Raw genomic sequence first — 22,080 nt, forward strand, 5'->3', positions numbered from 1 at the left:
AAAATTCTGTATTGGTATACTTTCATAATTATGAATCTAACAGACATCATGTTGCTCATATAAGTGTTCATCTCTAATTTATAATATGGAATGTCAATGTTGCAGTTTGTGACTCATTTTATTAAGATGTATTATGCAGTTGGCTTTCAGCTTTTATCGTAAGGGATATTATTAGTATTCACCCGTTTAACTTTACACAATTGTTTACTCATTGTTAGGTTGCTTACATTTAGATTTTCATTGAATCTTGTAATGAAATAGTTAGGGTACAATATTCGAGGCTCTATAAATAGTTTTGTACATTGTTTGTTAGCATTTTCGAATTTCAATGTTACATTTGGTTGCAAAAGATGATTACATTCTTGACATTACTGAATTACGATTGTTTCTCATTAAATTCTAATAAAATATTATCTCTTGTTACAGGAAAAGCTGGAAATGAATCCTCATACGAGATTTTTTTTTGTTAATATATAGTACGTTGAACTTTTAGATAGGTTGACATTAGTTAGTTTGGATTGTTTACTCAATATATTACGTTCATATTTTGGTAAATTTAGTTGATAGATATTTTACTTTGACAATTCGTATCAAGGATTTTTAATCAACGAGTAAAACAGATGATTGACATTTAATTGTATGTGTTTTAGTTATATATATGAACAAATACAGGTCGAACAGGGTTATTAATGAACGCGAACAGGTGCGCGTCTTCAAAATTGTCATTTTTCTGCTACGGATGCTTTCGTTGCTAATGGACATTCAATAGTAAATTTCCTTTTAAATAACTGACTTTTTGCCACGACCAATTCCATAACAAGTAGACAACCAACGGTCAAATATTTTTGAACATTTAGTTACGCCAAAATCCATAGCAAAAGGTTTAAATTAGTAGTTACGGATTAAGTCGTAGCAAAAAGTTCGTAGCTAAAGCCTTTTGTGACCGCAGTATTAGTTACGAAATGCAAACCGTAGCAAGATATCAGTTGCTACGAAATATCGGGTAACAGCTACGACCACAGGCCGTAACTAAAGGACGTCTGTTTCGTAGTGTGATAGAGTAAAAAATGGCAAACTTCTCGTTCTCCCTCATAATAACTATTCATCTTTAATAATACAAAAAATAATAAGGGTGAAAATTGGTTTGAAAAAACTAACAAAAAAATTATTTAAGGAATTATTTAAGAAGTTGGTTAAATTATACAGAGAAAGCGTGAACAAAATCAAAACAGTTTTTGTTTCACTTTTTCAAAAATGTCAAATCTGAAGATTTACAAACCAGATCTTAAGTTTTAATAAACATATTTTGAAACATCAAGGACCAATTGTGGTTCTTGTTTAATATTGACTCAAAAGTTTATTTCGATCGCTACAAATACGATTTTAGGGACAGAAAATGAGTCTTTAAAGAATGAAATTTCATTTTTGAAGTGTTCTGAACTTGATATGTTGAAAAAAAAAAAGTTAATTTCCGTTAGACGAAGAAAAAATGGATGAACTTTAGAAAAAGAATTCGTTTTAGGCCCATGGCAGCATGATAGGATGCTATTATACGCAACTCTAATTTTTACTAAAGACAACTATTGGACAAAAATAACTAAATAAAACTAACTAAAATACAGTCCTAAATTGCTAACCAACACCAAAACAAAAATCAAGTGTAGCCGTATTTCTCCTCCATGCTATACACACTATTTTAAAATAATTAAATAAAACTAGTTACATATTTTCCTATATTGCTAAATCAACAACACGAACAAAAATCAAATATAACTGATTTTTTTTTTCAAAAATTTTGGGGTTCAAGTTTTTTTTTTTTTTTGATGAAAATAGGTCATTGCCTGTTTTATTAGCTATTAGAACAATAATGAATGTTGGCTAAATCTGCCGCCAACGGACATACAATGCAACTAGGAGTCTCATAGATCTCCAAAGTTTGATTCAAGTTTACATTAGAGAACTTTGCTAACATATGCGCAACATTATTCGCCTCACGAGGACAATAAGAGAACTCTGTCTTCTCAAGCTTTGTAATATCTGACTGGATCTCCATTACAATCGGTCTTATTCTCCACGGTACCTCATTCAGCTCCTTCGAGCATGCATGTATTACAATCATAGCATCGCCCTCAATACCACACTCATACTCGGGGAGTAGTAGTGCAATGGAAAGTGCTAGCTTTGCAGCCCTTGTTTCTGCTTCCAAAGGCGATGAGGATCGACAATTGGTTGTTAGGGCCATCACAAACTCTCCTCTTTCATTTCTACAAACAGCAGCAAGTGTGGCATTACCATTGAAGTATGCAGCATCGAAATTTACCTTTAACTGCCCGGATTTTGGTGGAACCCAGATTTTGAGATTAGGCGCGAGACTTGCTTCAACTATTTCATGACTCAATACCGGGTCTAAGAATTCCTTATACATATTTTGTGCTTCTTGGATTATTCTATAATTGTTCGGTGCTATATTCTCAAACGTACACTTGTTTCTTGCTTTCCATAAGAACCATGTAACGTAGATACGCAGCGTTATCACCTCTTCCTGCTCTTCACTCATTAACCATTTACATAAAAGAAGTTTGAAATCATCATTCCCATCAACCCTGAGATTTAGCGGGTAGCTCATCCAAGTCTCCCTTGCGAACCGACATGTTCGAAAGAGATGATCAATATCTTCCTCTTCTTCCTTGCAATATGCACATAATGTTGAGGCTTGTGAATTAAACCTCAATGCCCGTTTTTTGGTAGGTAATGCATCATGTAATAAACGCCACACAAACATTCGAACTCTTGGTGCCAACTTTAACCTCTTCCAAACCCTGCTCCATGTTAAACCTGCTGGTAGTTCAATGGACTTTGAGGAACTCGGCTTCTCCTTGGAATAGTCATATATAGTGATTTAGTAGAGAATTCACCTTTCTGATTTAGTAGACTCAATCTTGATGAACAGATAGACAACCTTAAGAGTTTGTCGGAGCCCAAAAGCGAGGGCGATTTTTTGAGGATACTGTTCCTCGTCGGAAGCCTGACCTAGGGTTTGGCTAATCGATTGTTACTAGGGTTTTTTGGTGCAGTTTTAGGGCTAAGCAACCACTACCAGAGTTGCAAGTGAATTAATGGAGGATGATTTTGAAAAAATTGTAACCCTAATGGGTAACATGATGGGAAGAGAAGAAGCAGGAAGGTTGAAGCTTAATGAGGAGGATACAAAACATGAAGATGATGGCAGAAAAAATTTAGTGATTAAGATGATATCAGGGAGAACTATGAATATAAACACTCTCAAAGAGATACTGACTAGGGCTTGGAGGACTATAGGGAGAATATGGGTGAATGAATTTTTCAATAACTCTTATTTGATTAGTTTTGAAAACACAATTGATAGAGAGAAGGTGGAAGATGGATCTCCATGGTATGTTCAGGATGATCTAATATTATATGAAAGAACTACTAGGAACAAGCTACCATCAGAATACGAGTTTAACAGAGCTGAGTTCTACGTCCAAATCCATGGTTTACCAGTAGAATACTTAACAGTTGATGCAGTAAAAAAGATCGGAGCATTGATTGGAGAACCAAAATCAACCGATTCTGAAGAAGTTTCTAAGTGGGGCAAGTACGCGAGAATCAGGGTGTGCATTGATATCAATAGAGCATTGAAGTCAGAGATTCAAATTGAGTTATCGAATAAAAAATTGTGCAATCTCGTAATTAAATATGAGAAGTTATTTAAATTCTGTTACTATTGTGGGAAGTTGGGGCATATTATGAGTAATTGTGAGGCGAAGGCGAAGATTCGGGAAGCTATATCAGAGAGTTGGTCAGAGGATATAAAAACTAAAGCAATGAGTCTATTATTACCAAGGTTTAGCGATAAACTAAAAGCCGAGTTTCGAAACAAAATACAATACGAATGGAGCAAAAAAAGTAGAGAAGAAAATGTTAATCAAAATCAGGAAGACTCCGATAAACAATTAAACAATAAGAGGGATGAAGATAATACTAACTTATCAGAGTCCCAACTGAGCTCGGGATTTCAGTCAAGACAGGAAAGAATTGTTACTTTTGAAGGCAACAACTTGGGAGAAAGCTCAATAGCAAAGTCTGTGGTAGGTGGGTTAGATGATGAATCAATAACAAGAATAGTGGCATATTCATGTACTGACAATAGAAGTGGGGATGATGTTGAAGAAAGGTTTATAACTGGTAAAGGAAATGAGAAGTTAGGAAAACATAAACCGAGTACAGTAGGAAGGAAAACTGGTTCGAGTGGAGAAGTGGGAGTGAAGGAGGTTGCTGAAATGGTTGGAGGAAATAGAATTGTACCAGAAAAGTTCTTGACTCTGGACAGAAAGGAGATGAAGGGGATAGAAAACTTGATGGCTGCAGAGGGCAAGATAGTATCACCAACTAAAGTTCAGAACGGGTCTAAGACTGGGAAGCAGGAGGAGATTCGAACAAACTCAATTGATAAATCGATTGAGTTGAAATCAAAGTTTGTTGGGAAGCTTGATAACGTTACAACCCATTGTGAGAGAATATCAATGGGTGGTCGAACTGGTTCGTGGAGGAAATTGGCACGAGAAGTGCATAAATCAGTCACATGTACTGAACCGACGAATACTACTCGGCTAAAGAGAGCTCGAGCAGCCCAGGAGATTAATAAAGAAGATGAGGGTGACTTAGAGAAGAAGAGGAAAGTAGATGTTGAGATAGAAGTTGATCGGGTGAAGGCGGCCAGCCCATTAAGGCCGCAAACCAAATGATTATACAAAGTTGGAATTGTCGGGGGACGGGGAATGATCCGACAATTCTGCACTTGAATACATTCCTTAGGGCGGTAAAACCATCGATTCTTTTCTTATCAGAGACAAAATTATCACAAAGATCGTCCGAATTTTGGGTACAGAAATAGAGTTATAAAAATACTTTCATTGTACCAGCAGTTGGATTAAGTGGAGGACTATGGCTGGTCTGGGATGATGAGGTTGATATTGAGATTACTTCTTATTCGAAAAATCATATTCATATTAGAATAAAAGAAATTGGAAAGAAGCAGAAGTGGAGTATTTTATTTGTGTATGGGCCTCCGAATTCCAATCATAGAGAAAAATTCTGGGATTTCATGCGTGATTTCGGCACTAAAACAAAAGAACCTTGGTGTGCTATGGGAGACTTCAATGCTATTGTAATGGAGGTTGAAAAATGGGGAGGAAATTGAGTGAATAAGAAGGCTTCAGACCAGTTCCGAAGTATGATTATGGATTGCAACCTGATTGATATAGGGTATTCTGGCCCAGCTTATACATGGGTAAATGGTAGGGGATTGAACCATCATATAAGAGAGAGACTGGACAGAGTTTTAGTCAGCCCGAATTGGCGTATTAGATTTCCGAATGCTCTAGTGAAACATCTGCCGCGACTTTATAGTGACCATGCTCCGATCATTTTAAATACGTCAAGAGAAAAAATCAAAGGAGCAATTCCTTTTAGATTTGAGGCACACTGGACTTTCCATGAAGAATTTGATGAAGTTATGAAAACAGGGTGGGAGCAAACAAGTGGAGTTTTTACAAATAAATTGGGACAATTGTCGAGGAAACTATTGAGTTGGAGCAAGGCTCGGGTAGGACAGCTCTTTGAACAAATCAAGGCCACCGAAGAACTGTTACTAGAAGTGCAAAATCGTACCCCAACAATGGAGATTATCAAGGAAGAGAATGAGGTGCAACGAAAATTGGTGGAGTTGAGAAAGTTGGAAGAAATATTTTGGCGTCAGAGAGCAAAAAAACACTGGGTAGAAGACAATGATAAAAATATAAAGTTCTTTCATCTGTCGGTACTTAATAGGCAAAGGAAGAACAATATCAATGTGGTGAAATTAGATGACCAAAGTTGGTCTTCGGATCCGACTGTTATAACTAATGTTTTTTTGCACCATTTTTACAGGGCTTCCAGATCAGAACACATTACCGAATTCCCAGAGACATTAACACTATCAGACAGACCTTTATTAGCTCCGGAAAATCAATTTATAGGCTCAATACCATCTAAGGAGGAAATTTGGAATGTTATAAAGGGGATGAAGGCATGTAAAGCACCTGGACCGGATGGGTTCTCTGCAATTTTTTACAAAAGATGTTGGGGAGTTATCGGAGATGAGGTTATGACTCAAATTAAATCTGTATTCGAAACGGGAACGTTGCCAGGTAAATTAAATCATACTTTTATTACGTTAATTCCCAAAGTAAGTGCTCCAGAAACACCTATTGACTATAGGCCAATCTCGTTATGCAACGTATTATATCGTATTATAACGAAAATAATAACGAATCGGATCAGACCTATTATTGGGAAGATGATTTCCTCTGTTCAGAATGCTTTTGTACCTGGCCGTCAGATATCTGACAATATAATTATTGCCCAAGAAATTTTCCACTCTATAGCAAACACTACAGCAAAGGAGGGAGCATTTGCATTAAAGGTCGACATGGCAAAAGCATACGACAGAGTAGATTGGAATTTTCTTAGTGAAGTGCTGCTAAGATATGGATTTACTGCTAATACTCATATGCTTATTATGAACTGTGTATCTACTGCATCATTTTCGTTATTATTGAATGGTCGTCCGAAGGGGTATTTTTATAGTAAAAGAGGTCTTCGACAGGGTTGCCCGCTTAGCCCATATTTGTTTATATTATGTTCGGAAACTCTCACCAAGCTCGTTGATCAGGCAGAAACAAATGGGATTTATAATGGACTTCGAATTAACAGATATGCACCGAGTGTGAGTCACCTTATGTTTGCAGATGATCTATTCTTCTTCGGGAAAGCATCGGAAGTGAATGTGAATCAACTAAAATCTATATTAAATTCATATGTCGGTTGTTCCGGACAACTAATTAATTTTCAGAAATCCTCAATTCAATTTAGTACAAATTGTACGTTAGAAAGAAAGGCGAAGATACTGGAAGTTCTTGGAGTTAAAGAGATGAAGAAGGACGATGTCTATTTAGGAAACTATTTATTGAAGTCGAAACATAAAATTGCCTCCTATGAGTTTGTTGTGAAAAAGATTGAAAAGAAACTAATGGGGTGGAAAAGAAGCTCGTTATCTCATGCCGGCAGAACAGTCCTTCTCAAAAGTGAGCTCTCATCAATTCCCATATACTTTCTATCTACAAATATAGTACCTAAAGGAGTTGTTGAAAAAATAGAACAGTGGCAGAGGAATTTTTGGTGGGGACATAATATGGAGAAATCTAAAATGCACTACTTGAGTTGGAAGAATATGCAAGCAAGTCAAAAAGAAGGAGGTTTGGGTATCCGAGATATGGGTATGGTAAATCAATCTATGGTAGGAAAATTAACTTGGCGATTCCTGACGGAACCAATGGCTTTATGGGTTCGATTATTGAGAGCAAAATATCTTAAAACAGAAAATTTCTGGACTTATAAAAACAAATCGACATCGACGGCTACTTGGAAGAGTATTTTAGACATGAGAGAATTTCTAAAAGATGAAGTTTGCTTCATGGTTGGAAATGGAGATAAAATTCGTGTTTGGGATGACCCGTGGGTGCCGAATTTAAGGGGATTTAAACCAAACAAGAAATCAAACAATATGGAGGAGACAAATATCTTTTTAGTTAAAGATCTCATGAATCGCCAAGGACAGTGGAACGAAGAACTTATAGGCAAGTTGTTTGATGATTTGTCAGTCAAAGCAATTCTTGAAATACCGTTACACAAAAGAGGGTTCAAGTTTCTATTATCATAATTAATTGTTTATAAATAAAATTTAATCGAACATTAAGCTAAAAAGTTAACCAAATTTTAATAAATAACCAAAAAATATTATATTCCAGTCAAAGCATCCCATATGTAATTCGAGGTAGAACTAGTGGCCCCATTCGAATGCACAAAACAATACCGGTTTCTACCGATATAAAATCGTGGAACTGGACCATTTTCTTTCAAAATTACTTTGACAAGTACAATAATTTTTGAAGTTAAATTAGTAACCATTTTTTAGAAAAATTATAAAATAGATTGTATTAGAGTCAAATTAGTAATCTTTTTTTGAAAAGAAATTCTATCTATTTTATATTTATTATTTTTCAGGTTTAATTTGGAGTAATGGTTTTTTGAGATTCTCAATATAATATTTTGCTAGATGCCACCAATAAAACAAATTTTATTTTTGTTTAATAAACGAAAGAAAAAATTGGCCAAGTAAATAATTTTGTATAATTAAACATAGTTGTATTTAACAATTTAAGATTCACCAGAATATTTGCTGGATAAAACTAGTGATGCTTAAAAGGCCGGGTCGGACTGGCCCGGCCCGGGCCGGGCCTAGCCAACCCGGGTTGAAAGTGTCCCGGGCCGGGCTCAACCCGGGTTGGCTATACAAGGGCTCAGCCCGGGACTGGGTATAGACCCAGGCCTGGCCGGGCCAGCCCGGATTTTCTATAATATATATAGATATATATTTTTTTTTTATTTGAAAAACCAAAATTTAAATTAGAAAAATACAAATCTATTGTTTATTTTGAATATAAAAAATTAAAACTTTAGAAAGGATTTTCTATAAATAATGACATGATTTAGAAATGACTTTTGGAAAGATTTTAGGAATAGTTATTAGTTAATAGGATATAATTTTCATAAATAAGTATAGAAAAGATTTTTAGAAAGAGTTTTTTGAATTGATTTTAGAAGTTACTTTGTGGAAATAATTAATAGAGGGTGACTTACATAAATAAACGAGGGTATAACCCGTGCCCGCCGGGCACGGACAGTTCTATCATGTGCGTTAAATGGTGTGTGTATAAGAAAATAATTCTAGCTTAAAATATCAACTAAACACATTAGAAGAAGTCAATTTTAGTTTAATAGAAGATGAATTTACAAACTCTCGTCTTAACATAATTTCAAACATCCTAACAAAAGAACATAAGTTCAAACATCTAAACTTTCCAAATTAGAATGAGGTGTAGATATTTATTCGTCAAACTTCCCTAAGATAGACTTTGAACTTCGGAGAGTGCTTTTACAGGAGGTGCTTTCTTTGATAAATCCTAGTAATCGTTCGAACTAACCCCAAGTCGATTTGATGAGTAAAGGAACCTGATCACAAAAGCAAGATTCAGTAAGCTGAGACGGTTGTTTAGGGTTTGTTTAAGCAATGAAACAATTTGCCATCAAGATTCCCCTTCATAAACTCGGTAGAAAACCAAATTGATTACATATCAAGCAAACCCAATTTAAAAATTATAAACACGAATGATTGAGAACCTTGGCAAAACAAAAATTTACTTATGAGACGCCTTTAACACTATTCTTAGCAATAAAACTAAAACAAAGTAAAAATTCAGCAAAACATTTTTTCAAACACCTTATATACATTTTAAGGAACACCAAGAAGAAAAACAAACCCAAAGAGAAAGAAGTCGGACATTTCTTTTTCATGTTTAAGTTTTATAAATTGTTGCATTGTATTAAAAAGAACAAAAGTTTTTCTATATATTGTTTCCATTGCATTTAACCTAAAGGTATCACGAAGTCAAAACTACAATGAGCAACCTTCGACATATATTCAGTTTCATGACATAAGCTATAGTAGAAGTTAAAACTATTAAAGTAAAAGATCTATATAATAAGAGAGGAGGGTATCTTTTTCCCTCCTCTCAATGGCCCAGATTTATCCTCAATGTTTATCTCTAACAGATCTAACGGTGTTAATGGATATGGGGGAGAAAAGAATATTCCTTTTCCAAATCACTAATACTTGCCCAGTTGCCCACCCTCCCCCTTCGTCACTTCAATTTCCCTCTCTTTACCGTCACATCTCTTTCTTGCTCTTTTCAAAATCCTAATTCTGAAATGGAAGAAATCACACACCCTTTTCTTCTCTCTCACACCTCTATCATCTCTTCCCCTCCCAACCTCTACCATATTTCAAACCCTTTTCTTCAAGTTAAATATCACTCTAACCCCTTTCTTCATCAACCTTTAGGTTAATTTTATGCCAAAACCCTTCCTTTATCTTCTAACCCCTTGCAACATCAGGTAAATATTTGTTGATTTTTTTGCTTATCTCTTTCTAGATTTGGTTTTGTTCACTATTTGTTGATTTTTTGGCCCATCTCTCTCTACATTTTGCAGAAATTTGCAGAAATTTTGTTTGCCCTATCTTATGCAAACTAATTATAAGGTAAATAGAAGTGATTTGAACTTAGATTTTGTTGATTTTTTTGCCAATCTCTCTACAAATTTTGCTGAAATTGATTATTAGGTGTATCAGTGCGATTTAAGCTTAGATTTGCCGACTTTGGTTGGTAACCATGTTTGTACCCAATTTAATGTTTTAGCTCTTTCTAACTATATTTTGACTCTCTACATTGTTATTGACTCAACTTAATTAAGTTCATTATATCATTCTTTAATATCTTACTGATCTAATAGGTCTAATGGTTAGTCTCACAAACTAATCTCTAATGTTTTTACTTTTCTCTCTTTTTATAGTTCGCTAAATCTCTTCGCCACTTTCTCTCTAAAATTTTGGTGAACTTTTTCGGGTGTTCTGGGTTCAGTATGAAGTCTTCCTTCACTGCAACTTTCCCAGGTAAATACTTTGTTACTCCTACTCTCTACGTTTTTGTTGAATTTTGGCCTCTTAGGCTTTAGTGTGATTTAAGCTATCGTTTTGTTGTCTTACTACCATTTCGGGCTTTTCGGTTTTAGTTAAACTTGGGAGAACTCAATGTAGCTGATTCAGACTTATATTACGTGTCTGTGAGAACAAAGCCGACGCAACTTAATTCACAGGTAACAACATGCTTCTCTAGACAAATTTAATTCCGCCTCTTGAGTTTGAGTTTCTAAGATGAACAACTAAGTTCATTATGTCATTCTTTAATGTTTGTAACTTGAGGAATTTCGCTAATATGCTCTCAATATTGAGCAGCTCAATCAATTTGCTTATCATTTTCCCCTTATTACGTAAATTTTTGGTGGTATCCATGTTTGTATTAAAAAACTCAATTTAATGGTTAGTCTCACAAACTGTTTCTTTGATTCGGTTTCAGTTTTGATTTTGATTGCTAATTCTTCTTATACGCCTTATATTTTTGTTAGGTTTTAATTGCGAAAAGAATTTGAGATCTGCAAGTTTTATTTATCATGTGTTTAGTTGTTTATAAGTTTGTTTTTTAGTTGTTCTGTCATCTTTCAATTCTCAAGCGTGTTCAACCTTTCTTCATCTGTCTATCTCTCCCACAGAGTCTGACCCAGAGCTCAAGTAAGTTTTTTCTACCAGCTAAATCTATATAATAAGAGAGGAGGGTATCTTTTTCCCTCCTCTCAATGGCCCAGATTTATCCTCAATGTTTATCTCTAACAGATCTAACGGTGTTAATGGATATGGGGGAGAAAAGAATATTCCTTTTCCAAATCACTAATACTTGCCCAGTTGCCCACCCTCCCCCTTCGTCACTTCAATTTCCCTCTCTTTACCGTCACATCTCTTTCTTGCTCTTTTCAAAATCCTAATTCTGAAATGGAAGAAATCACACACCCTTTTCTTCTCTCTCACACCTCTATCATCTCTTCCCCTCCCAACCTCTACCATATTTCAAACCCTTTTCTTCAAGTTAAATATCACTCTAACCCCTTTCTTCATCAACCTTTAGGTTAATTTTATGCCAAAACCCTTCCTTTATCTTCTAACCCCTTGCAACATCAGGTAAATATTTGTTGATTTTTTTGCTTATCTCTTTCTAGATTTGGTTTTGTTCACTATTTGTTGATTTTTTGGCCCATCTCTCTCTACATTTTGCAGAAATTTGCAGAAATTTTGTTTGCCCTATCTTATGCAAACTAATTATAAGGTAAATAGAAGTGATTTGAACTTAGATTTTGTTGATTTTTTTGCCAATCTCTCTACAAATTTTGCTGAAATTGATTATTAGGTGTATCAGTGCGATTTAAGCTTAGATTTGCCGACTTTGGTTGGTAACCATGTTTGTACCCAATTTAATGTTTTAGCTCTTTCTAACTATATTTTGACTCTCTACATTGTTATTGACTCAACTTAATTAAGTTCATTATATCATTCTTTAATATCTTACTGATCTAATAGGTCTAATGGTTAGTCTCACAAACTAATCTCTAATGTTTTTACTTTTCTCTCTTTTTATAGTTCGCTAAATCTCTTCGCCACTTTCTCTCTAAAATTTTGGTGAACTTTTTCGGGTGTTCTGGGTTCAGTATGAAGTCTTCCTTCACTGCAACTTTCCCAGGTAAATACTTTGTTACTCCTACTCTCTACGTTTTTGTTGAATTTTGGCCTCTTAGGCTTTAGTGTGATTTAAGCTATCGTTTTGTTGTCTTACTACCATTTCGGGCTTTTCGGTTTTAGTTAAACTTGGGAGAACTCAATGTAGCTGATTCAGACTTATATTACGTGTCCGTGAGAACAAAGCCGACGCAACTTAATTCACAGGTAACAACATGCTTCTCTAGACAAATTTAATTCCGCCTCTTGAGTTTGAGTTTCTAAGATGAACAACTAAGTTCATTATGTCATTCTTTAATGTTTGTAACTTGAGGAATTTCGCTAATATGCTCTCAATATTGAGCAGCTCAATCAATTTGCTTATCATTTTCCCCTTATTACGTAAATTTTTGGTGGTATCCATGTTTGTATTAAAAAACTCAATTTAATGGTTAGTCTCACAAACTGTTTCTTTGATTCGGTTTCAGTTTTGATTTTGATTGCTAATTCTTCTTATACGCCTTATATTTTTGTTAGGTTTTAATTGCGAAAAGAATTTGAGATCTGCAAGTTTTATTTATCATGTGTTTAGTTGTTTATAAGTTTGTTTTTTAGTTGTTCTGTCATCTTTCAATTCTCAAGCGTGTTCAACCTTTCTTCATCTGTCTATCTCTCCCACAGAGTCTGACCCAGAGCTCAAGTAAGTTTTTTCTACCAGCTAAATCTATATAATAAGAGAGGAGGGTATCTTTTTCCCTCCTCTCAATGGCCCAGATTTATCCTCAATGTTTATCTCTAACAGATCTAACGGTGTTAATGGATATGGGGGAGAAAAGAATATTCCTTTTCCAAATCACTAATACTTGCCCAGTTGCCCACCCTCCCCCTTCGTCACTTCAATTTCCCTCTCTTTACCGTCACATCTCTTTCTTGCTCTTTTCAAAATCCTAATTCTGAAATGGAAGAAATCACACACCCTTTTCTTCTCTCTCACACCTCTATCATCTCTTCCCCTCCCAACCTCTACCATATTTCAAACCCTTTTCTTCAAGTTAAATATCACTCTAACCCCTTTCTTCATCAACCTTTAGGTTAATTTTATGCCAAAACCCTTCCTTTATCTTCTAACCCCTTGCAACATCAGGTAAATATTTGTTGATTTTTTTGCTTATCTCTTTCTAGATTTGGTTTTGTTCACTATTTGTTGATTTTTTGGCCCATCTCTCTCTACATTTTGCAGAAATTTGCAGAAATTTTGTTTGCCCTATCTTATGCAAACTAATTATAAGGTAAATAGAAGTGATTTGAACTTAGATTTTGTTGATTTTTTTGCCAATCTCTCTACAAATTTTGCTGAAATTGATTATTAGGTGTATCAGTGCGATTTAAGCTTAGATTTGCCGACTTTGGTTGGTAACCATGTTTGTACCCAATTTAATGTTTTAGCTCTTTCTAACTATATTTTGACTCTCTACATTGTTATTGACTCAACTTAATTAAGTTCATTATATCATTCTTTAATATCTTACTGATCTAATAGGTCTAATGGTTAGTCTCACAAACTAATCTCTAATGTTTTTACTTTTCTCTCTTTTTATAGTTCGCTAAATCTCTTCGCCACTTTCTCTCTAAAATTTTGGTGAACTTTTTCGGGTGTTCTGGGTTCAGTATGAAGTCTTCCTTCACTGCAACTTTCCCAGGTAAATACTTTGTTACTCCTACTCTCTACGTTTTTGTTGAATTTTGGCCTCTTAGGCTTTAGTGTGATTTAAGCTATCGTTTTGTTGTCTTACTACCATTTCGGGCTTTTCGGTTTTAGTTAAACTTGGGAGAACTCAATGTAGCTGATTCAGACTTATATTACGTGTCCGTGAGAACAAAGCCGACGCAACTTAATTCACAGGTAACAACATGCTTCTCTAGACAAATTTAATTCCGCCTCTTGAGTTTGAGTTTCTAAGATGAACAACTAAGTTCATTATGTCATTCTTTAATGTTTGTAACTTGAGGAATTTCGCTAATATGCTCTCAATATTGAGCAGCTCAATCAATTTGCTTATCATTTTCCCCTTATTACGTAAATTTTTGGTGGTATCCATGTTTGTATTAAAAAACTCAATTTAATGGTTAGTCTCACAAACTGTTTCTTTGATTCGGTTTCAGTTTTGATTTTGATTGCTAATTCTTCTTATACGCCTTATATTTTTGTTAGGTTTTAATTGCGAAAAGAATTTGAGATCTGCAAGTTTTATTTATCATGTGTTTAGTTGTTTATAAGTTTGTTTTTTAGTTGTTCTGTCATCTTTCAATTCTCAAGCGTGTTCAACCTTTCTTCATCTGTCTATCTCTCCCACAGAGTCTGACCCAGAGCTCAAGTAAGTTTTTTCTACCAGCTAAATCTATATAATAAGAGAGGAGGGTATCTTTTTCCCTCCTCTCAATGGCCCAGATTTATCCTCAATGTTTATCTCTAACAGATCTAACGGTGTTAATGGATATGGGGGAGAAAAGAATATTCCTTTTCCAAATCACTAATACTTGCCCAGTTGCCCACCCTCCCCCTTCGTCACTTCAATTTCCCTCTCTTTACCGTCACATCTCTTTCTTGCTCTTTTCAAAATCCTAATTCTGAAATGGAAGAAATCACACACCCTTTTCTTCTCTCTCACACCTCTATCATCTCTTCCCCTCCCAACCTCTACCATATTTCAAACCCTTTTCTTCAAGTTAAATATCACTCTAACCCCTTTCTTCATCAACCTTTAGGTTAATTTTATGCCAAAACCCTTCCTTTATCTTCTAACCCCTTGCAACATCAGGTAAATATTTGTTGATTTTTTTGCTTATCTCTTTCTAGATTTGGTTTTGTTCACTATTTGTTGATTTTTTGGCCCATCTCTCTCTACATTTTGCAGAAATTTGCAGAAATTTTGTTTGCCCTATCTTATGCAAACTAATTATAAGGTAAATAGAAGTGATTTGAACTTAGATTTTGTTGATTTTTTTGCCAATCTCTCTACAAATTTTGCTGAAATTGATTATTAGGTGTATCAGTGCGATTTAAGCTTAGATTTGCCGACTTTGGTTGGTAACCATGTTTGTACCCAATTTAATGTTTTAGCTCTTTCTAACTATATTTTGACTCTCTACATTGTTATTGACTCAACTTAATTAAGTTCATTATATCATTCTTTAATATCTTACTGATCTAATAGGTCTAATGGTTAGTCTCACAAACTAATCTCTAATGTTTTTACTTTTCTCTCTTTTTATAGTTCGCTAAATCTCTTCGCCACTTTCTCTCTAAAATTTTGGTGAACTTTTTCGGGTGTTCTGGGTTCAGTATGAAGTCTTCCTTCACTGCAACTTTCCCAGGTAAATACTTTGTTACTCCTACTCTCTACGTTTTTGTTGAATTTTGGCCTCTTAGGCTTTAGTGTGATTTAAGCTATCGTTTTGTTGTCTTACTACCATTTCGGGCTTTTCGGTTTTAGTTAAACTTGGGAGAACTCAATGTAGCTGATTCAGACTTATATTACGTGTCCGTGAGAACAAAGCCGACGCAACTTAATTCACAGGTAACAACATGCTTCTCTAGACAAATTTAATTCCGCCTCTTGAGTTTGAGTTTCTAAGATGAACAACTAAGTTCATTATGTCATTCTTTAATGTTTGTAACTTGAGGAATTTCGCTAATATGCTCTCAATATTGAGCAGCTCAATCAATTTGCTTATCATTTTCCCCTTATTACGTAAATTTTTGGTGGTATCCATGTTTGTATTAAAAAACTCAATTTAATGGTTAGTCTCACAAACTGTTTCTTTGATTCGGTTTCAGTTTTGATTTTGATTGCTAATTCTTCTTATACGCCTTATATTTTTGTTAGGTTTTAATTGCGAAAAGAATTTGAGATCTGCAAGTTTTATTTATCATGTGTTTAGTTGTTTATAAGTTTGTTTTTTAGTTGTTCTGTCATCTTTCAATTCTCAAGCGTGTTCAACCTTTCTTCATCTGTCTATCTCTCCCACAGAGTCTGACCCAGAGCTCAAGTAAGTTTTTTCTACCAGCTAAATCATTTATCATTTCCCAATCTATCTCAAAGTTTGTTCACTGTACTTTGCTCATTGTAATTTTATCTTTTACTTTAATAGTTTTAACTTCTACTATAGCTTATGTCATGAAACTGAATATATGTCGAAGGTTGCTCATTGTAGTTTTGACTTCGTGATACCTTTAGGTTAAATGCAATGGAAACAATATATAGAAAAACTTTTGTTCTTTTTAATACAATGCAACAATTTATAAAACTTAAACATGAAAAAGAAATGTCCGACTTCTTTCTCTTTGGGTTTGTTTTTCTTCTTGGTGTTCCTTAAAATGTATATAAGGTGTTTGAAAAAATGTTTTGCTGAATTTTTACTTTGTTTTAGTTTTATTGCTAAGAATAGTGTTAAAGGCGTCTCATAAGTAAATTTTTGTTTTGCCAAGGTTCTCAATCATTCGTGTTTATAATTTTTAAATTGGGTTTGCTTGATATGTAATCAATTTGGTTTTCTACCGAGTTTATGAAGGGGAATCTTGATGGCAAATTGTTTCATTGCTTAAACAAACCCTAAACAACCGTCTCAGCTTACTGAATCTTGCTTTTGTGATCAGGTTCCTTTACTCATCAAATCGACTTGGGGTTAGTTCGAACGATTACTAGGATTTATCAAAGAAAGCACCTCCTGTAAAAGCACTCTCCGAAGTTCAAAGTCTATCTTAGGGAAGTTTGACGAATAAATATCTACACCTCATTCTAATTTGGAAAGTTTAGATGTTTGAACTTATGTTCTTTTGTTAGGATGTTTGAAATTATGTTAAGACGAGAGTTTGTAAATTCATCTTCTATTAAACTAAAATTGACTTCTTCTAATGTGTTTAGTTGATATTTTAAGCTAGAATTATTTTCTTATACACACACCATTTAACGCACATGATAGAACTGTCCGTGCCCGGCGGGCACGGGTTATACCCTCGTCATTTATCATTTCCCAATCTATCTCAAAGTTTGTTCACTGTACTTTGCTCATTGTAATTTTACGAGGGTATAACCCGTGCCCGCCGGGCACGGACAGTTCTATCATGTGCGTTAAATGGTGTGTGTATAAGAAAATAATTCTAGCTTAAAATATCAACTAAACACATTAGAAGAAGTCAATTTTAGTTTAATAGAAGATGAATTTACAAACTCTCGTCTTAACATAATTTCAAACATCCTAACAAAAGAACATAAGTTCAAACATCTAAACTTTCCAAATTAGAATGAGGTGTAGATATTTATTCGTCAAACTTCCCTAAGATAGACTTTGAACTTCGGAGAGTGCTTTTACAGGAGGTGCTTTCTTTGATAAATCCTAGTAATCGTTCGAACTAACCCCAAGTCGATTTGATGAGTAAAGGAACCTGATCACAAAAGCAAGATTCAGTAAGCTGAGACGGTTGTTTAGGGTTTGTTTAAGCAATGAAACAATTTGCCATCAAGATTCCCCTTCATAAACTCGGTAGAAAACCAAATTGATTACATATCAAGCAAACCCAATTTAAAAATTATAAACACGAATGATTGAGAACCTTGGCAAAACAAAAATTTACTTATGAGACGCCTTTAACACTATTCTTAGCAATAAAACTAAAACAAAGTAAAAATTCAGCAAAACATTTTTTCAAACACCTTATATACATTTTAAGGAACACCAAGAAGAAAAACAAACCCAAAGAGAAAGAAGTCGGACATTTCTTTTTCATGTTTAAGTTTTATAAATTGTTGCATTGTATTAAAAAGAACAAAAGTTTTTCTATATATTGTTTCCATTGCATTTAACCTAAAGGTATCACGAAGTCAAAACTACAATGAGCAACCTTCGACATATATTCAGTTTCATGACATAAGCTATAGTAGAAGTTAAAACTATTAAAGTAAAAGATAAAATTACAATGAGCAAAGTACAGTGAACAAACTTTGAGATAGATTGGGAAATGATAAATGATTTAGCTGGTAGAAAAAACTTACTTGAGCTCTGGGTCAGACTCTGTGGGAGAGATAGACAGATGAAGAAAGGTTGAACACGCTTGAGAATTGAAAGATGACAGAACAACTAAAAAACAAACTTATAAACAACTAAACACATGATAAATAAAACTTGCAGATCTCAAATTCTTTTCGCAATTAAAACCTAACAAAAATATAAGGCGTATAAGAAGAATTAGCAATCAAAATCAAAACTGAAACCGAATCAAAGAAACAGTTTGTGAGACTAACCATTAAATTGAGTTTTTTAATACAAACATGGATACCACCAAAAATTTACGTAATAAGGGGAAAATGATAAGCAAATTGATTGAGCTGCTCAATATTGAGAGCATATTAGCGAAATTCCTCAAGTTACAAACATTAAAGAATGACATAATGAACTTAGTTGTTCATCTTAGAAACTCAAACTCAAGAGGCGGAATTAAATTTGTCTAGAGAAGCATGTTGTTACCTGTGAATTAAGTTGCGTCGGCTTTGTTCTCACGGACACGTAATATAAGTCTGAATCAGCTACATTGAGTTCTCCCAAGTTTAACTAAAACCGAAAAGCCCGAAATGGTAGTAAGACAACAAAACGATAGCTTAAATCACACTAAAGCCTAAGAGGCCAAAATTCAACAAAAACGTAGAGAGTAGGAGTAACAAAGTATTTACCTGGGAAAGTTGCAGTGAAGGAAGACTTCATACTGAACCCAGAACACCCGAAAAAGTTCACCAAAATTTTAGAGAGAAAGTGGCGAAGAGATTTAGCGAACTATAAAAAGAGAGAAAAGTAAAAACATTAGAGATTAGTTTGTGAGACTAACCATTAGACCTATTAGATCAGTAAGATATTAAAGAATGATATAATGAACTTAATTAAGTTGAGTCAATAACAATGTAGAGAGTCAAAATATAGTTAGAAAGAGCTAAAACATTAAATTGGGTACAAACATGGTTACCAACCAAAGTCGGCAAATCTAAGCTTAAATCGCACTGATACACCTAATAATCAATTTCAGCAAAATTTGTAGAGAGATTGGCAAAAAAATCAACAAAATCTAAGTTCAAATCACTTCTATTTACCTTATAATTAGTTTGCATAAGATAGGGCAAACAAAATTTCTGCAAATTTCTGCAAAATGTAGAGAGAGATGGGCCAAAAAATCAACAAATAGTGAACAAAACCAAATCTAGAAAGAGATAAGCAAAAAAATCAACAAATATTTACCTGATGTTGCAAGGGGTTAGAAGATAAAGGAAGGGTTTTGGCATAAAATTAACCTAAAGGTTGATGAAGAAAGGGGTTAGAGTGATATTTAACTTGAAGAAAAGGGTTTGAAATATGGTAGAGGTTGGGAGGGGAAGAGATGATAGAGGTGTGAGAGAGAAGAAAAGGGTGTGTGATTTCTTCCATTTCAGAATTAGGATTTTGAAAAGAGCAAGAAAGAGATGTGACGGTAAAGAGAGGGAAATTGAAGTGACGAAGGGGGAGGGTGGGCAACTGGGCAAGTATTAGTGATTTGGAAAAGGAATATTCTTTTCTCCCCCATATCCATTAACACCGTTAGATCTGTTAGAGATAAACATTGAGGATAAATCTGGGCCATTGAGAGGAGGGAAAAAGATACCCTCCTCTCTTATTATATAGATTAATAAGTTTAGGAAAGATTCTATGAAAAGATTTTTGGGAAATGATTTTAGAAATTATATTTTGAAACTAATTAGTAGAGGATGATTTATATAAATAGAAGATGATTTACATAAATAGGTTAACAAGTTTAAGAAAGATTTTTGAAATGATTTCGTGAAAGAGATTTTAGAAATTACGTTTTGGAAATAATATATAGGATGATTTAAATAGATAAATTAACAAGTTAGGAAAGATTTTTCGAAAATATTTTATGGAAATGAATCTTTTTGGAACGATTTTATTGGATAGATCTTTTCGAAAATGAATGTTTTCAAATTCTCTATGCAATTTTTAAAATAAGACATGAAAAAAAAAAAAAGGTTTTGACGGGCCGGGCCTGGCCCGTCGGGCCCAAACCATAGGCCCAGCCCGGACCCGGAATAGAACCCGGGTTGGCCGGGCCCGTTTTCCGTACGGGCCAGTCGGGCCGGCCCGGCCTTTATAACAACACTAGATAAAACCAATAAAACAACTTTAGTGTTGTTTAGCAATTTAATGAAAAGAAAAACGGTTGTGCCTAGCAAATAGTTTTGTGGAGTAATTATGCAACTTCATTTAGCACTTGTCGCATGATAAATAAATGTATAAAAAAAGAGAGATAATACAATAATATCAAAATTGTGGATATTTTGGGGGTTTACCCCACCCAAAAGTGCTACAATGACATAATCTTTGAGAAAATTCTTGACTTAATGACTCATTTTCACTTAAAAAAAAGATTTTCAAAGTTTTAAAGTTTGACTTTAATCTGAGCCGTTCTTTTAATCGTGTGACTCATCGAGTCCAGGATTTTGTCATAAATTATTTGTACACTTTGCATTTCCTTACACTAAAACCATGGATCCATTTTGTTTTCTTTTATGTTGAAAAATGGACCCATTTTGTTGTAAGAGTTAAAGTGACTTTGGGTGTGGAAGCAACTATAACTGGACAAAAATATCTTCAAAAAAGCTACACGGTAACATATGCACACACGCCTGGATGTACCCATGCCTCCGATATCATGCATCACTTAGACTTGATTGACCTTGTATTCTAGCTTAAAGGCGTTAGCTAAAAGGGATCTACCACGCTCGTAGGACGCGGTGGACACCTAGTATATATGTAAAATAAGGGAGGAAGGTATATTTTTTAGAATATTCCCTCATTTTCAATAGCTAAGATTACAACAAACAGAGACAAAAACCGTCTCCCTCCTCTGTTTCTCTCTCTAACTTCCTTCCTATCTTAAAGGTTCTTAGATTGTCATTGCTTCTCCGGCGAAGGGTACTCCCTTCGCCGGATCCTTTACTTTTCCTTTACAATAAATAATTATTTGTTTTGTCGGTCTTTAGGGCCTGTTTTGTCGATCTATATGATCTTTCTTTGTTTTCGAGCTTCTTCCTGTTCGAGTGTTTGATCATGGACAACTACTTGGTGTTTCCTCATCAACTCACAACTCGTTTCATTTACAGAGAAATCTCAGGAGATGTGGATTTCATCACACGTAAATCCCCGTTTGAACATGATTATGATTCATCGTGGTTCCTTTTCCAAATTCAAACTCATCATGCTCAACTTAGGTTTGAGAAGATAGAGATATTAATCAAAGTATTGCAGTTGTGGGAAACGAAAATTAGAGATCGGGGTGAGACTCAAGATTCGGGTTGCATGAAGGATACTGTTGACCTGACAATGCGAGTAAGATTCCGACCGAGAACCTATGGAGGTTTTCCGATCAATTCAGTTCGTGGAGGGCAAACGGTTACAAGCTTTGCCCCACTCAAAGTTAGTTACTCAACTACCTGAAATATGGTGGACATGGTGGTAATGGGGGAACCACCAAAGACACACAGAAACTATTGTCTTCTTCTTCATAAGTAGTGGGCATAGGGTTACTTCTTTGTGTTTTGTTTTTTCTTTTAACTTCTTATTGTAACCCATCTTGGCTTTGCCCTATCAATGAAGTTATCAGATTTCAAAAAAAAATGACTAAGATTACACCTTCCAGACTTATCTCTAAAGATTGAGATTATATCTTCCAAACTAATTTCAAATAGTTAAGATTATTACCC

General features: G+C 34.6%; 1 protein-coding gene and 5 long non-coding RNA genes across 12 annotated transcripts; 4 read left to right on the forward strand and 2 right to left on the reverse strand.

The window, feature by feature from the left end:
- Nucleotides 1–1,849: 1,849 nt before the first annotated feature.
- LOC147544387 (uncharacterized) lies at nucleotides 1,850–2,782 on the reverse strand. The gene has a single exon (XM_086635691.1). It carries the CDS (start codon nucleotides 2,780–2,782, stop codon nucleotides 1,850–1,852), a length of 933 nt encoding a protein of 310 aa, XP_086491817.1.
- Nucleotides 2,783–9,845: 7,063 nt separating this feature from the next.
- Nucleotides 9,846–10,794, forward strand: LOC147544388 (uncharacterized). The gene is made up of 4 exons (XR_015223836.1): nucleotides 9,846–10,074; nucleotides 10,171–10,219; nucleotides 10,531–10,630; nucleotides 10,750–10,794. It is a non-coding gene; the product is annotated as an uncharacterized LOC147544388 (long non-coding RNA).
- A 726-nt stretch (nucleotides 10,795–11,520) lies between these two features.
- Nucleotides 11,521–12,986, forward strand: LOC147544389 (uncharacterized). Of its 2 annotated transcripts, XR_015223817.1 has the most exons (5): nucleotides 11,521–11,749; nucleotides 11,846–11,894; nucleotides 12,206–12,305; nucleotides 12,425–12,508; nucleotides 12,896–12,986. It is a non-coding gene; the product is annotated as an uncharacterized LOC147544389 (long non-coding RNA). The 2 variants fall into 2 exon arrangements; XR_015223816.1 differs by having other exon boundaries at nucleotides 12,425–12,986.
- Nucleotides 12,987–13,195: 209 nt separating this feature from the next.
- LOC147544390 (uncharacterized) lies at nucleotides 13,196–14,661 on the forward strand. 2 transcript variants are annotated; one of them, XR_015224358.1, is made up of 5 exons: nucleotides 13,196–13,424; nucleotides 13,521–13,569; nucleotides 13,881–13,980; nucleotides 14,100–14,183; nucleotides 14,571–14,661. It is a non-coding gene; the product is annotated as an uncharacterized LOC147544390 (long non-coding RNA). The 2 variants fall into 2 exon arrangements; XR_015224357.1 differs by having other exon boundaries at nucleotides 14,100–14,661.
- A 209-nt stretch (nucleotides 14,662–14,870) lies between these two features.
- On the forward strand, nucleotides 14,871–17,235 carry LOC147544391 (uncharacterized). Of its 4 annotated transcripts, none has more exons than XR_015224361.1 (5): nucleotides 14,871–15,099; nucleotides 15,196–15,244; nucleotides 15,556–15,655; nucleotides 15,775–16,330; nucleotides 16,938–17,235. It is a non-coding gene; the product is annotated as an uncharacterized LOC147544391 (long non-coding RNA). The 4 variants fall into 4 exon arrangements; XR_015224360.1 differs by having other exon boundaries at nucleotides 15,775–15,858; nucleotides 16,246–17,235; XR_015224362.1 differs by having other exon boundaries at nucleotides 15,775–15,858.
- Nucleotides 17,236–17,467: 232 nt separating this feature from the next.
- On the reverse strand, nucleotides 17,468–19,793 carry LOC147544392 (uncharacterized). Of its 2 annotated transcripts, XR_015224353.1 has the most exons (4): nucleotides 19,565–19,793; nucleotides 19,420–19,468; nucleotides 19,009–19,108; nucleotides 17,468–18,889 (listed from the first exon to the last, which is right to left on the reverse strand). It is a non-coding gene; the product is annotated as an uncharacterized LOC147544392 (long non-coding RNA). The 2 variants fall into 2 exon arrangements; XR_015224352.1 differs by having other exon boundaries at nucleotides 19,009–19,468.
- Between the last annotated feature and the right edge of the window lie 2,287 nt (nucleotides 19,794–22,080).

Source organism: Eschscholzia californica, unplaced genomic scaffold (assembly GCF_041429995.1).
Source record: "Eschscholzia californica isolate CP2 unplaced genomic scaffold, dmEscCali1.0.p SCAF_4, whole genome shotgun sequence".
In the NCBI taxonomy this organism is placed as follows: Eukaryota; Viridiplantae; Streptophyta; class Magnoliopsida; order Ranunculales; family Papaveraceae; genus Eschscholzia; species Eschscholzia californica.